This window comes from Sorex araneus, chromosome 11 (assembly GCF_027595985.1).
Source record: "Sorex araneus isolate mSorAra2 chromosome 11, mSorAra2.pri, whole genome shotgun sequence".
In the NCBI taxonomy this organism is placed as follows: domain Eukaryota; kingdom Metazoa; phylum Chordata; class Mammalia; order Eulipotyphla; family Soricidae; genus Sorex; species Sorex araneus.
The window spans coordinates 31,631,512-31,647,492 of record NC_073312.1 but is presented as its reverse complement, the minus strand read 5'-3'; the positions used below and the strand labels follow the sequence as shown (position 1 = coordinate 31,647,492).

The window sequence follows — 15,981 nt, the reverse complement described above, 5'->3', positions numbered from 1 at the left end:
TGTGATCCTGGCAGCCGCACATGTGCAGCCTCACAGCAGCTGCACGAGCATGATTTCAGAGGCCAGCTAAACTACTGGTACTGGCAGCTCCTTGCAGAAATGTCTCCAGACTGAGAACTAAGCCTCTGACCCATGCCTGCCCAGGAGGGGAAAGGTTTTTCTCTCTCTAGCCTTTTCCTTGCCAGGAGGGAAGGGTGGGGCGAACGCCATATTATGAGGACTACTAATGAGAGATACAAGCTTGCAATGATCCAATTTCTGGAAGAAGAATATTTGGTAGGGAATGAAATCTTTTAATGAGTGTAAAGGAACTTCAGTGCAATGGACATATTTTGTGGAAGTTACCAAATTACTTTACAGATTTGAACTTTACTGAGAAAAGCACTGAACAAACTCAAGGGAATTTAATTCCAGTTTTTTATTCTTAAAGTACTCTGAGCACTTTATTGCCAATATTTTCAGGGGGCAAGGCCGTATGATGAGACTGACGCTTGCCTACTGCACTAAGAGGACTGCTGGGGCAAGGCCACATCTCAGAGATGAGCAATCTGAGAGCTAAGCTCCGCAGGGCTGTGGGGTCCACACATTTACTTCTCAGCTTAGTCTATCGAGAGGTTTGCCATCTTGGAGAAAAGAACAAAATAATTAGTACGTAAAAGTGAATAATGGCCTCACCTGAATCCATGGGGAGCTAAAAATTTCAACATTTTCATTCAATATTTCCACCAACTTTAGAAAATCTTGATCTGTATAATTAAAGCGATTCTGGAAAATAATGGAGCAGATCACATTGCATGGAGCACAACCGAGGATAAAGGTGGGGTCACAAGGTGAAGCTGAAGATTAGAGAATATTTTAAAATACAATTAAAATATGTACATGAAACATGGTCTTTTAGATGACAAGTAAACAAAAAAATTAACCTTTAAAATAAAACATTCCCTAAAAATTTGCTTAACAAGAAAAATACCAACATGTAAAAAACTGAAAGATCATTTTTTGTTAGATCAGTGTAAACTTTTTTGACCCAGGTAGCTAAAAAATGTTCTATAAATCATTGTATTACTATTATCACTGTCATCCCGTTGCTCATCGATTTGCTCGAGCAGGCACCAGTAACATCTCTATTGTGAAACTTGTTGCTACTGTTTTGGGCATATCAAATATAACATGGATAGCTTGCCAGGCTCTGCCGTGTGGATGAGATACTCTTGGTAGCTTCCCGGACTCTCCAAGAGGGGCAGAGAAATCAAACCCGGGTTGGCCACGTGTAAGGTGAACACCCACCACTGTTCTATTACTTTATACCATCTGACAGAAAAGTATAAACATTAACAGAGAACAATTTAAATATTCAATTTATTGCCATTGCCTATATTTTCACCCATTCTCAAAAGTGTTTCAATTAATTGGACATTTTTAAAATGGCATTTAAGAAGCCATTTAAGAAATTTAATAGCTAGGGGCCGGAGCGATAGCACAGCGGGTAGGGCATTCGCCTTGCACGCCACCGACCCGGATTCGATCCCCGGCATCCCATATGGTCCCCCAAGCACTGCCAGGAGTAGTTCCTGAGTGCAAAGCCAGGAGTAACCCCTGAGCATCGCTGAGTGTGACCCAAAAAGCAAAAAAAAAAGAAAGAAATTTAAATTTTAGCTAAAGTCAACAGAATTCCATATTTTCTATATGACGAAACTATAGAAAATTAGGCACAAATATTGAAGGCTAGAGTATATGGTTAGGGATTTTAAATGATTCACTTATAATTAGATTAGAAAAAAACTGGTGTAGGGGCTGGAGAGATAGTACAGAAGGTAGGGTGTTTGCTTTGCACAGAACGGGGAATAAGCCTGAGCTCTTCTGGGTGTGGCCAAAAACAACAACAACAACACGCACACACACAAGCAAAAAACAATAAAACATATAACCTGAGCTGAAAATCAGTGAGATGAGCACATAGTACTAGAAGACAAATGAAAACAATGAGTTTACTCCAAAGGACCAAGATTTAGTATTCTAAAATAATTTGTTTGTTTAGAATAAGTATTATGTTTAGCTGAATTTTGTTTATTTGTTTGTTTTTTTGTTTTTTTGGGTCACACCCAGCGATGCTCAGGGATTACTTCTGGCTTTGCACTCAGGAATTACTCCTGGCCTAGCTCAGGGGACCATGTGGGATACTGGGAATCAAACCCTGGTCAGCTGTGTGCAAGGCGAATGCCCTAACCTCTGTAATATCACTCCTGCCCCCAGCTGAGTACTTTTAAAAACAGCCCACTTGGAGCTGGAGTGATAGCACAGAGGGTAGGACATTTGTCTTTTTCAAGGCCTACCCGGTTCAATTCCCAGCATCCCATATGGTTCCTCGAGCACCACCAGGACTAATTCCTGAGTGAATGAGCCAGGAGTAACCCCTGTGCACTGCTGGGTGTGAACCAAAAAGAAAAGAAATATGAAAAATAAAAACAGCAGACTTAAGATTTTTCTTTTCTTATCCCTTAAATGTCTAGCTAAGGGATTGTTCTCAAGAGCTATTACTAGGTATACAACAAAAAAATAATATGAAGTTAAACTCATTAGGCTGGGAATATTAGCAAGGTCTGTTTGTTCAAATTCTTCTCTGTGTCTCTTTATCTCTGCATGGTACAGCAAACATTTGTTTACCAAATATTTTCCTTTCCTCTTCTTCCTATAAATTTTCTTCCTTCCTTTTGAAGTTTAAAATTACCCTCTTTCCCCCATCTCATAGAATTTCTCATTGCCTAACCATTGTGAGCCTCTTGTTTCTATGTTGCGGATGTCTGTAATTAAATGTAAGTTTATCCTATTAATCTTTATGTCAGTGTTATTACTAGACAAACCAAAAGAATGTAGAGGGTAGAAATATTTACTTTCTTTCCAACATTAGAGAAATCACAAAGATAGAGCAAAGCTTAGTGAATGAAAACAAAGCCAAGTCCACTTAGACAAGACAGGTTAAACAGTTACTGATAATGGCTGAAGACTATTGCAACAAAACATTTTCAAATGTTGTGTATATATATTATTGAATTATGAAGCAGTGCATATTTAAGCACAGAGGGCACTGATAATGAAGAGTAATTAATGCTTATATATTTTAAACAGGCTGAGTTGTCTTTGCCAAAAAAACACTAGGAATGAGAACTGTACCATAATATTTTTACTTGGTTCAAACCATAGATGGTATTATTATTAGGCAAAATTGTAGACCTGATCGCTGAGTTAACTCTGATACATGTCTGTGAGACTGATTATGTAAATATAGTCCAACTAAGGAAAATATTTGTCTCCTGTATCTTGAGATCATTTCTACCTCCTGCACTTTATATGTATTCCCTACTAAAACGTTCTAAAATTGTAGTAGCATTCCCTAATTCCTTCATTTTATGACTCGAAACTATTCTTTGTGATTTATGGTCTAAAAATTTAATTCAGGACCTCCCACAGACACCACCCTATTGACTTACCCAATAGCCCTGCTCACTGATTTCGGACTAAATCTCCCAGGAGATGTAAACCAAGAAGCTAACACTCATGGAAACACCAGTCCTCATAGTTGAAAACTGGGTCTGCCCTTGGGAGGTGGGCGGGTCGATTACCTGCCATGCTGAAGCTCCAGCAGAAGCATCCACACCCCACTGCTGCAACCTTGCCAAAGGTTCAACTCTATTGCCTCATTAATACTCTGGGCAGATCCTTTCTTCACCTGCCAATACAAATGTCCTGGAAGCCACGCCCACATCTCAAAGATGCTGCCTTGTGAGCTTATTGGCAGAGAACATAGATCCTGAGCCAAGCGGCCTTTGGACCAAGCAGCCTCCTACATCTCCTGATTCTTCAATACTGAAGTTCCAGTAGGAGCACACCAACTTAAATGGAGAAATCATATAGAAGCCCACTATCTCAACAAACAGAAACAATAACACAGAAGGCTCCATTAAAAACAAACAGCCTTGTAAATATTTAGACAAACACTTCAAATTCCATGATGCGATGTAATAATTTTCACATTTGATTTTTGTATAGTTATTGATTTTAACATTAGCACTTTGTTATCTAATCTATTTAAATTCTGGAAATGTACCACCAGCTGTGGCTTTTGTCTATATTAAAATAATTATAAAAAATTAAAATAAAACTGAATTAAATAGAGAACTGAATAACATTTCATATTTCATACCCACACTGTGTATACAACAGTGGGTGGACACACAGTACAGCATAGGTGCACACATGTGACAGTCTCAGTTCACTCTCTGCTTCAGAATACCCTGTTTAGAGGGCCTGAGGGATAGTGGAGCAGGGAAGGTGTTTGCATTGCAAGCAGACACTCAGGAGTGATCCTGGAGCACAGAACCCAGACTAAGCCCTAAACAATGCTGATTGTGGCCCCCAAACGAACAAATAAACAAACGAGATTATTCTTTTCACACAGGATAGACAGCTTCTATCCCTAAAAGTAGTTAGCCCAACCTGAGACCTTTCCAAGGGTAGGGGTGAAGCAGAAAACAGCCTCTAGGTCTGAGTTAGAGCACACATAATCATCCCACAATTGGTTTTTCTCAACTCCTCCACAAGGCAGTGGGCTTCCTCTTGAACTCGATCCTCAATGCTCTTCTTCCCCATCCCTAAACTCCGCAGGGTCAAGATAGAAAAGCGCCTGAGTTCCTTCCAGGTCTTTCCAACACTGAACAATACTCCAACTATGAGAGAAGACAGAAAAAGGAGAAACATTGTAGGTGAAGAGAAGGTGATGTGAATTGGCCAAATTTCATTGAAGAGTCCAACAGATTCCTGTCTTTCATCTCCTTCATCCCCAATATCAGTGCTACACTTGAACACACCCACACCTACCATGTCCTTCATTAAGTTTTTTAAATACTGGGACATCACTTCTTCCAGCAAACTCTTCTCCCAGATCTACCAGGGCTTCCTTCACTGTTTCATATCCATACAGGACCACAGCAGGCTTCATGCCAAAATACAAAGTGAACACAGGGCCATAGACTTTTGAGAGCTGGAAAAGAAGGCAAATGGTAAGTCAGTATTTGATAAAATACTGTGCTTTCTTCAAAATGGTATTATCAGGGATTTTTTTTTAAATCGCCAAAGTCTAAAATAGCACTAAAATTTTAGGATAACATACACACATGTATATATATATATATATATATGTATGTGTATATATATATGTTTATATATATACATATCATTGTATCACTGTATCACTATCATCCCATTGCTATCGATTTGCTTGAATCAATCTATGAAATCCAATTGTTTCTCTACACACAAACTCCTTTCTTAATCTCACTATTTACTTTTGCAATAAAACACAAGATAAAGTTTTAAAATAACTGGAAGTAATTTGACTCACAACTTTTACAGTGAGTCAATTTTAATAGTGTGGCACCAGTAGTATATCTTATCTTTAAAATTTGGTGTAAATTACTTACATTTCATATCATTAAAGGAACATAAAATATACTCACATTGCCCAGAGATTGACTGATGTTCTTAACATCTACTTGCAGGATATTTCCAATAATTGGGAGAGGAGTAGGGCCAGGCGGAAGCTTTCCTTTACTGGCATTCTGTTTCCTGCGGGAAAGGAGAAGCCAACAGGAGAGACAAAACACCAGCAATAGAACTGGATACATTGGAGCTTTCTCTTCTTATTCAGAGAAGCTGACCTGAAATCTAAAGTTTTTTTAAAAGCACTCTCTGCTCATGTGCCTTTCTGTAAATGCAACCGGTTACAGGCTCTGTGAGTGGACTTTGACCTATCAATAGCACTAGCACTGTAGTCCAATTATTCATTGATTTGCTTGAGGGAGTGACATCTCCATTGTTAGACTTGTTGTTACTGTTTTTGACATATAGAATACACCACAGGGAGCTTGCCAGACTCTGTTGTTCGGGTGAGGTACTCTTGGTAGCTTGTCTGGTTCTTCCAGAAGGATAGAGGAATCAAACCGGGGTCTGCCATGAGCAAGGCAAATGCCCTACTTGCTGTGCTATCGCTTCAGTCCTGATAAAGTAACAAAAGGGCCTTCAGTCTTTTCTTATCTTTAGTCTAGTGGCTATCGGTAGATTCTGCTTTAATTTAATACTCCTTTGGGATTATCAGGTATTGATAATTTTAAAAAGTTTTAATACCTGGCCCATTTATTTATTTATTTTTTGGTTTGGAAGCCTCACCTGCCAAAGACAAACCCTGCGTGAACAACTCAGAATTAGAGACACCACAAAGATTAAGAAAACAGACAAAAATAAGAGAGCCAAAGCTTGCTATCATTCTCTAGAGTGCACATAATAGTGAAAACATAATGACTAAAAGAAGAACTGTTAGAATTGCCATAAGAGAAGAGAAACGTTTTAGGGAACTGAAACTGTGTATAACAGCAGTCATGCTTTCAAGTAGATCTCAGTGGGAAAAAAACTTAAAATTTCTGAGGAAAAGTATCAAAGATTTCAAGTTGCAAATGTATGTCATAAGACATACTTCCTGATTAAGCAAATGTTTTCTAATTAATTTCCATGAATGCTGTTTCTTTATAAAGTTTGGGAATAACACGGAACTTGGTAAAATTCTGATTACATATTAAACCAGATTTAATTTGTAAATTTAGTTTGTAAATTTCATCCCCTAAAAGTAAAACAAACACTGCTTGTTGCAAGTCTGCTATTTGGGTAATAGTTTTTTTTATCGATTTATTCTTTATTGTTGACCATGTCATAATAAAGTAGTGTCACTGCCAGTTCTCAACAAAGTAGACAGCTTGGATGCAGTTTCAACAGCAGTTGTAGTGGCCATTAATGCTATTAATCCCGTTATTCCAAAGATATGCATTAATATAAACCTTCATGATCTTTTCAGTATCTTCTAACAAATTTTCTACAATGCACATTGAATGAGAGTCTGCTATGTCCTAGGAAGCTCAGAAGGCATCCCTGGGTTTAAGTAAGTAAAGGGAAGGAAATTCGTGAATTTGGGTAAGTGAATTACCTGCACAAGACACAAACTAGGGTTTTTTTTTATCAAATCTTTCTTTTCCGATTGATAGGATAGGGTATTTTCACACAGGTTTGTATAAAATGAGTGTCAATTTCTGTGAAACTGAAGCCAGGCAGAGTTCCTTTACTAATATTTTATGTTTCCCTATCCATCCTTTCATGAATTTTAAAGTTGAAACAACCCTCCACAGTTCCAGATGTTGAGGTCTGCCTGGTATACTGGGCTTTGGAGGAGAAAGTTCTCCCATGTTCTATAGTAAAATCATGTTGAAATAAGCTGTTATAGTTTCAGTTTCTCTAACACTTTTCCTATTCAATTTAAATAATTTTTGTTTTCCCTGGCAAAACCAAAAGAACTCCAGTCAATTATCTTGCTGTGGTGGTAGTTAGTAGGACTCTACATATTCTGCTTATTCTTTGTCCCATAGTATCCAAAATCTACAACCAGAAGTCATATGGTTTGACTTTACAAGTTAACATATCTGGCCTGGAGATATTTGTAACTCCAATACCTTTTTGACTCACAGGTCTAGGCCATTTAACAGAAAATCCTAATCACAATTGTAAGGCTAAATCTCCTTCTGTAGTATTTATAGGTCTGAAGCCAGACCCGATTTTCCAGTTTGAGATATGATCTCCATAGCCTTAATAGATTGGGAAAGTGGAAAAACCCAGGGGCAAAGTTTCTGAGAAATGTCCCTCTATTCATTGGTTTTTCTGATGCCAGGGACCTGGCATCCATATAGTTTCATTAGTGAATTTCAAAGGTGGTATATCTCCCTTTCCACTACCTGCAATGTTGGGGGGTGAGTGAAAAAAGCCCAGAAATGTTGCTTACAAGGATATTGTACCAATATCTTCGTAGTATCATACAAACATGGTACACATAGAAACATGGTAGTCAGTGTTTTACCAGTATTGGTCTGGATCAATACTCTTTCTTCCTGCCTCGAATCTCCATGACTATTGAAGCTAAAAGTATCTATAAAGATGAAAGACACTGAACAAGCAAGTGGAAACAAAGATAAGCAAATGGAACTACATGAAACTAAGAAACATCTGCGCCTCAAAAGAAACAGTGACCAGGCACAGGAAACAAAAAGCTCTACATATTATCACCAGAGAGATGCAAATTAAAACAACAATGAGATATCATCTCACACCACAGAGACTGGCACACAACAAAAAGAAAAAGAACAACCAGTTTTGGTGTAGAGGTAGAGAGAAGGGACTCTTATTTCTTGTTCATGGGATTACACACTGGTTCAGTCTTCTTGGAAAATAATATGGGCATTCCTAAAAAAAAATAGAAATCTAGCTTCCATATAACCCAGCAGTACCACTTCTGGAATATATTCTTGGGGCACAAAGACACAGCAAAATGTCATCTACACTTCTATGTTCATTGTAGCTCTATTCATAATAGCCAGAATCTGAAAAAAACCCAAGAGCCCAAGAACAGATAACTGGATAAAGAAACTACCGTATATCTTTTGTGGTCTGATGTTGAGGTCTTTAATCCATTTTGATCTGACTTTTGTGCATGGTGACAGATCGAGTTCTAAGCCCATTTTTTTGCATGTGGTTGTCCAGTTGTGCCAGCACCATTTGTTAAAGAGACTTTCCTTGCTCCACTTCACATCTCTTGCACCTTTATCAAAGATTAGATGATCATACATTTGAGGTTGTGTGTGGGGATATTCCACCCTGTTCCATTGGTCTGCAGTTCTGCTTTTGTTCCAGTACCATGCTGTTTTAATTGTTACCGCTTTGTAGTAGAGTTTAAGGTTGGGAAGGGTGATGCCTCCCATCATCTTTTTCCCAAGAATTGTTTTAGCTATCCGTGGGCGTTTATTGTTCCATATAAATTTCAGGATTGCTTGCTCCGCTTCTTTGAAGAATGCCATGGGTATCCCCATAGGGATCGCGTTAAATCTGTATAATGCTTTGGGGAGTATTGCCATTTTGACAATGTTTATTCTCCCTATCCATGAGCAGGGGATATTTTTCCATTTCCTCATGTCCTCTTTTATTTCATGAAGTAGCGTTTTATAGTTTTCTTTGTAGAGGTCCTTTACTTCTTTAGTTAAGCTGATTCCAAGGTATTTGATTTTCTGGGGCACAATTGTGAATGGGATTGCTTTTTTCATGTCCCTTTCCTCTGTCTCATTGTTTGCATATAGGAAGGCCATGGATTTTTGGGTATTGATTTTATAGCCTGCGACTTTACTGTATAGGTCAATTGTTTCTAAGAGTTTCTTACTAGAGCTTTTAGGTTTCTCTAGGTATAGTATCATATCGTCTGCGAATAGTGAGAGCTTGATTTCTTCCTTTCCAATCTGAATCCCCTTAATATCTTTTTCTTGCCTGATGGCTATTGCTAATACTTCCAGTACTATATTAAAGAGAAGTGGTGAGAGTGGACATCCTTGTCTTGTCCCCGATCTCAGAGGAAAAGCCCTTAGTTTTTCTCCATTGATGATAATGCTCGGCAACTCAGAGAAGGGAACAGCAAGTAAAATGTGGTTGTTGGTCATGTGGGGGAAAGATGATGCGGGCCAAATATAGACTAGAGACTGAACGCAATGGCCACTCAACACCTTTATTGCAAACCACAACACCTAACCAGAGAGAGAGAACAAAAAGGAATTCCCTGCCATAGTGACAGGGTGGGGTGGGGGGAGACGGGACTGGGAAGGGGGGGTGGGATGTTGGGTTTACTGGTGGTGGAGAATGGGCACTGGTGAAGGGATGGGTTATCAAACTCTGTAAGGGAGAAACATGAGCACAAAAATGTATAAATCTGTAACTGTACCCTCACGTTGACTCACTAATTAAAAATAAACTATAAAAAAAAAAAAAAGAAACTACCGTATATCTACCCATATTTGATGAGGTTCAAATATGGTATGAACCATGGAAACACCTGTAAGGGCACTTAGAGACTGCCCTAAAAGCCTCCATCCCTCTTGAAGAGACTGGCAAGTTATTGAGAGTACCCCGCCTGCATGGCAGATCCTGGCAAGCTATCCGTGGCGTATTCGATATGCCCAAAACAGTACCAACAATGGGCCTCATTCGCCTGACACTGAAAGAGCCCCCAATATGGCAGCGTTAAGAGGAGGAGCAAGGAGAGGCTGATAAAATCGCAAGGACAAACTAGACTGCCAAAACGAAGAACTAAAATGACTGTCAGTACTTTCAATGCACACATGCTGCCATCAGAAGCATCCATGACCTGATGATGCAAGCACAGAAGATCAAGTACAACACCATCGGTCTAACCAAAACAAGAAGGCATTGATCATATCACACCATTTTTGACATTGGAGAACAGGTCCTCAGAACATGCGACAACAGAGGCGTCTGTGGCGTAGGTGTCCATATCAATGAACTTGGCCATGAATAGAATAGGCAGAACACCAGACAAAGGACAACCATGTGAGCAAGCCAGGTTCCGAAATGGATTCAGAACAATCAACCATATCCACACAGTGACTAAGCTCATTGAAGTTTTGTAACAGTTCATGTTGCCGCTATCTAAGGTTCATCTATTTAATGAAGGCCTTTGATTCTGTTGAGACTGAAGAGGTCATCGAAGCCCTAGCCAAACAGGGCATTCAAACTCAGAACATCAAGATCCTCTTACAGATTCACCACCAGGATCTCACTATTCTACAAGGAAGTGATCATTGACATAAAGAGAGGGTTTGGCAGGATGATACCATTTCATCAGAACTCTTCAGTGCCACCCTTGAGAACGTCATGCAATGACTGGAATGGGAAGGAATGGGTGAAGATAGAAGGTCGGCAACTGCACCACCTCCTCTTCACTGATGACACTGTTTTCACAACACTAAACATTAGCCAAGCGGCACAAATGCTGGCCAACTTCAACTGGGAGTGTGGAAAGGTTGGACTGCAGCTGAATCAAACCAAGACAATGTTCATGAAAAATGAACTAGTCCTTGACTATTTCATTTGCTCTCAAGAGAACGAACATCTCCAAATTCAGCAGCTATGTGTACCTGTGTCAAGAACTCAACATGAGGAATGACTTGGCACCAAAACTGCGCAGAAGGAGGAGAGCAGCATGGAACACCTTGAAGAGCGTCGAGAAGTTGTTAAGAGGATGAAGAACCTCCGACTCCAGGCACATCTTTTCAACTCCACCATTATTCCTGCACTAATATATGCCTCAGAGACCTGGGCCCTATGAAAACAGGATGAGAACACTATTTGGGTATGCCAAAGGGGAATCGAAAGAGCTATACTTGGAATATAATGTTTCACTCAATTGAGAGAAGGAATCCAGAGTTCTGACCTCCGTCTATGATCAAGAATCAGGGAGGCTGTCTCATTTGCCAAGGCGTTGAAAATCAAATGGGCTGGACACACAATGTTATTTAGATGTGAACGCTGGACTAGAGCTATTACCGACTGGATTTCATGGGATGTTAAAAGACTGCATGGCTGCCCATCTACAGGATGGTCAGACTTCTTCATCAAATCCCTGAATGAACACTTTGAGGATTTTTGTGTTCCTGGAGTGAGCAGATACAATTGGGCTCCACTGGCACATGACAGGGATGAATGCAGATGTTTCTGGCACCCTATGAGCAAATAGAAGATATATGGGATGACAAGTGATACAAGTGATATAGGAGAAGGGACAAATATTCAAAAGATATGAAAAGCTTACAACTTGTCAACAAAAAACAGAAACACGGACCACAGAGATAGTACAGAGGGGAAGGTTCTTGCCTTGAATGCATTCCACCTGGGTTAGATTCCTCACACCACACAATGGATTCCCCAAGTCTTTTCAGGAGTGATCCCTGGGCACAGAACCAAGATAACCCTGAACACAGCCTTGTGTGACCCCCAAACCCAAGACAAATAACAATAAAACCCCACAAATAACTCAATTTTAGAGTATAACACTTGCTCTTCAAGTCTCTGTTTTCCCTTGAACATGTTTCTCCCTTGATTGTCTCTGTTTCTTTGCTTGTTTATTTCTACTCTGGAGAAGCCTGTGTTCTCTCTTTATTTATTTATTTTTTAATTAATTTATGTTTTAATTAGTGAGTCACAGTGAGGATACAGTTACAGATTCACACATTTTTGGGCTTGTGTTTCCCTCATGCAATGTTTACCTGTGTTCTCTCTTGAACACCTTTCCCTCTTTCTCTCCTCTTACATCTTTGTAAGCAGTTTCAATCACTAAAAACTACCTAAAAATAAGGTAAAAATTTAAATGAGCAGAAGATTTGAATAGATGTCATTCTAAGGAAGACATACAGGTAGGCACCAAACATGTTTTTTATTTTTGTACATCTCTCTGTGTTCATAAGGAATTGGATATATATAATGTGACGAGGGACATTGGTAAGCAGAGGTCAGTATAAGAAAAACAAATCTTACCTTGGGGATGATGTAATTTCTGAATTTAATATGTGGGATCACAGCATGGGGCACGTCGAGAATTAGGAGGTCAGTGTATCTCTAGACCTCATGTACCAAGTCATCCGTATAGGAAATGTTGCTCCTGTCCTGCATACAGGGACTCTTGTGTTTGTCAATCACACACAATCTCTTCCTGGGCTTAAGCTGTAAGACACAAATCATGACTCAGAGCAGAACATCACTCAAGGATGCATGAAATAGGCTTGTGAAGTTATCACAACATCATTTTTGTGTCAAGAAATGCACTATGAGACCTTATTCACAATTTGTAGAGAATGTTTTCTGGGTCGACTCCTAATGAAAAACAGAACAGAGATAACTGAAAAATTTAAAAATAGTACTCCCTTATGGCCCAGTGTTTCCACTCCTTGGTGTCCATCCCTAGAACACAAAAACATAAATGCAAAAGATATCTACACACCTTATTCATTATAGCACTATTTAAGATATGGACACTATCAATGATAACAAAACTACAGAATTGAGGTTATCAGGTCGTTGAGCAAGAGTGAGGTCAGAAAAAATGGAATAGACATAGCATAAGAACAGTGACTGAGGGTGTTTGGCACTTCAGATATAGTCAAGGTACGGTAATTTTGTATACCATAAGCATAAATGTTAACACTATGATAACTATGTTACCTCAATTATAATAAAAATATAGCTGTATCATCCAGCATTTTCATTCTTGGGTATTGAGGGTATAAAATGCAATCTAGAAGATAAATATATGTATATGCATATACATGTATATGTATATAAGCATTTGTTTTTAATCCCTAATGCAATACCACAAAGCTACAGGAAGGAAAAAAGAAAAAGAAATCCTATCTTTTTCTACAATATGAATGAAACTGGTGTAGGTGATCTAAGCAAAAACCTAGGAGAAAGATATATGCCCGGAGTTCTCACTCACAAACGATATATACTGTAGCAAGAAGCAAGAAGACAGACAACATCCAGTACAGTCAAACACTTAGACTCTCCTGATGAATTAGGGATATTGGTACTTTGTTGACAGCTTTAGTGTCCTAGCAATGTAGTTCTAAAAACAGCTATGTGGGGCTTTGTGACTGAAAACTCTGGATTCAAAGGAATCTGGAATGGGGATCCTTTGCTAATATCTCCCTGCTTCCAGCAATTCAGCATTCAGCCCATACACCATCTCTGGCTGACGCCAGATAATTTCATCATTGGCCACGATCCAGAGTCGTGTATCTTTCTCTCCTGGAAGGGAGCATAACATGACACATGCCATAACCAAGCCCCCGGACACCACTCCCGGTTGTTTTATTTAGGGTGCCCCAGACCGGGGCGGTGAGACCCCTTCATGCGACAAGGGAAGGTACCTAGCCATGGCTGCCGAAAACCTCCAGAACTGAACCATTGCCATGCTCACAGCCACTCTCCACATGCTTGACCGTAGGTTTCTCTATACACTGCCAGGGTCCCTCCTGAACACCAAGCTAGAAACAGTATCTGCAAAAAATAATTTTTTTTAGTTTCCAACCAAACTACAAATAAATGTAAGTAAAACTTAGTATAAATAGCATTTAAATTATTAATGCCTCTGTGTGAACTCACAAAAGCCACTCTATGTACCTTGTGTACAAATCACTCAATGTACTGTGTGTACTATAACACTGAGATTTGATGATTTGTTACAGTCTGACTTTCCAAATATCTAAATTGATTAATGGTTACTGAGTGACTAAACTTGACAGCACTGAAGTTTACTTTTATAAGATTTCAACTTCATGGAATGCAAGGGAATGCAAGACTCGCGGTAATTATTACCTAAACAGAGAAAAGTTGCATCAGAACTATTTTAAACAAAAACTTTCTAAAACCCCAAATAGGAATTATGAATATAGATGCTGGTACTATTCACAAAATAACAGTTTCCTATTATACAGATGTTTCTTGCTTGAGTCCAAAGATAAAAATGCTATAGATTCTCAGGAAAAGAATAAAATTAAGATATCCTCCTTTTCTCCATTCTATAAGAGATGAAATTGGATTAACCCAATCTCAAAACATCAGGGACAGAGTTTGAGACACTGGCTTCCCTCACCGCTGGTACTCCAGGCATAACTGCTTCTAATGCCGTTTTCAAATTTGCCTTCATCAAAAGTAGTGTAATGAACTATGCACAGTAATGAAGGGAAATTAGCACAAAAAAGTATTTATTAAGTAGAACATGGGAGTCAGGGACTTCACTAAAAAGACCCAGGGCCTGGAACCATCATCACATTTATATTGATCAATAGATGACTTTTATAAAAATTTATTAGTGAATCACCAGTAACGTCTCCTTTATGAGAGTTGTTGACTGTTTTTGGATTATTGAATATGCCATGGGAAGCTTTCCAGGCTTTGCCGTGTGGGCAGGATATTCTTGGTAGCTTGTAGGGCTCTCCGAGAGGGACAGAGGAATCAAACCCGGGTGGGACACATGCAAGGCAAACTGTTTGTTCTAAATTAAATCACTGTATCACTGTATCACTGTTATCCCGATCTTAATTGATTTGCTCGAACTGGCGCCAGTAACATCTTCATTCGTCATAGAACTAAGATTTTATTTTTTTATTTTATTTTTTTCTGTATTTTAATTATTTTAATTTATTCTGTATTTAATTTTTTAAAAAAATTATATTGATCACTGTGAGACAGTTACACAGTCTGCAGGTCAGAAATTTCCTCAAAAAAGAAATACAAATGGCCCAAAAGCACATGAAAAATGCTCCATATCGCTAGTCATAAAGGAGATGCAAATCAAAACAATGAGATGTCATCTCACACCATAGAGACTGGGATACATTCAAAAGAACAAAAGCAATCATTGCTGGCATGGATGTGGTGTAAAAGGAATACTGTTTCATTTTCGGTGGGAATGTCGACTGGTCCTGCCTTTCTGGAAAACAATATAGACAGTCCTTCAAAAACTAGAAATTGAACTTCCACATGACCCCGCAATACCACTTCTGGGAATATACCCCAAGGACGCAAAAAAGCATAGTAGAAATGACATGTGTACCTATATATTCATTGCAGCATTGTTCACAATAGCCAAAATCTGGAAACAACCTGAGAGGCCTAAAATAGATGACTGGTTAAAGAAACTTTCTTACATCTACACAATGGAGTATTATGAATCTGTTAGGAAAGATGAAGTCATGAAATTTGTTTATAAATGGATAGACATGGAGATTATCCTGCTAAGGGAAATGAGTCAAAAGAGAGGGACAGACATAGAAGGTCTGTACTCATTTCTCGAGTATAGAATAACATCATATGAGGCTAACACCCAAGGACAGTAGATAGAAGGGCCAGGGGGATTTCCCCATAGCTGGAAGACTGTTTCATTAGTGGAGTGGGGAAAGACAGATGGAATAGAGAAGGGATCACTAAGAAAATGATGGCTGGAGGAATCAGTTGAGATGGGAGATGCATGCTGAAAGTAGATAATAGAACAAA

General features: G+C 39.0%; 1 protein-coding gene across 4 annotated transcripts in view; it reads right to left on the bottom strand.

Annotated features, from left to right (window-relative positions):
* The window catches only part of LOC101546518 (cytochrome P450 2C27-like), a 51,886-nt gene that overhangs the window by 21,319 nt on the left and 14,586 nt on the right, over window positions 1-15,981 (bottom strand). For 2 of the 4 annotated variants that reach the window (XM_004621853.2, XM_004621855.2), the window contains exons 1-4: window positions 5,514-5,681; window positions 4,876-5,038; window positions 4,572-4,724; window positions 676-836 (exon numbers count right to left, since the gene is read on the bottom strand). In XM_004621853.2, the coding sequence (XP_004621910.2) occupies window positions 676-836; window positions 4,572-4,724; window positions 4,876-5,038; window positions 5,514-5,681 (645 nt within the window). Of the gene's footprint in view, window positions 1-675; window positions 837-4,571; window positions 4,725-4,869; window positions 5,039-5,513; window positions 5,682-15,981 lie in introns of those variants that run through there. The other 2 variants (XM_004621852.2, XM_055119019.1) reach the window with 2 other exon arrangements.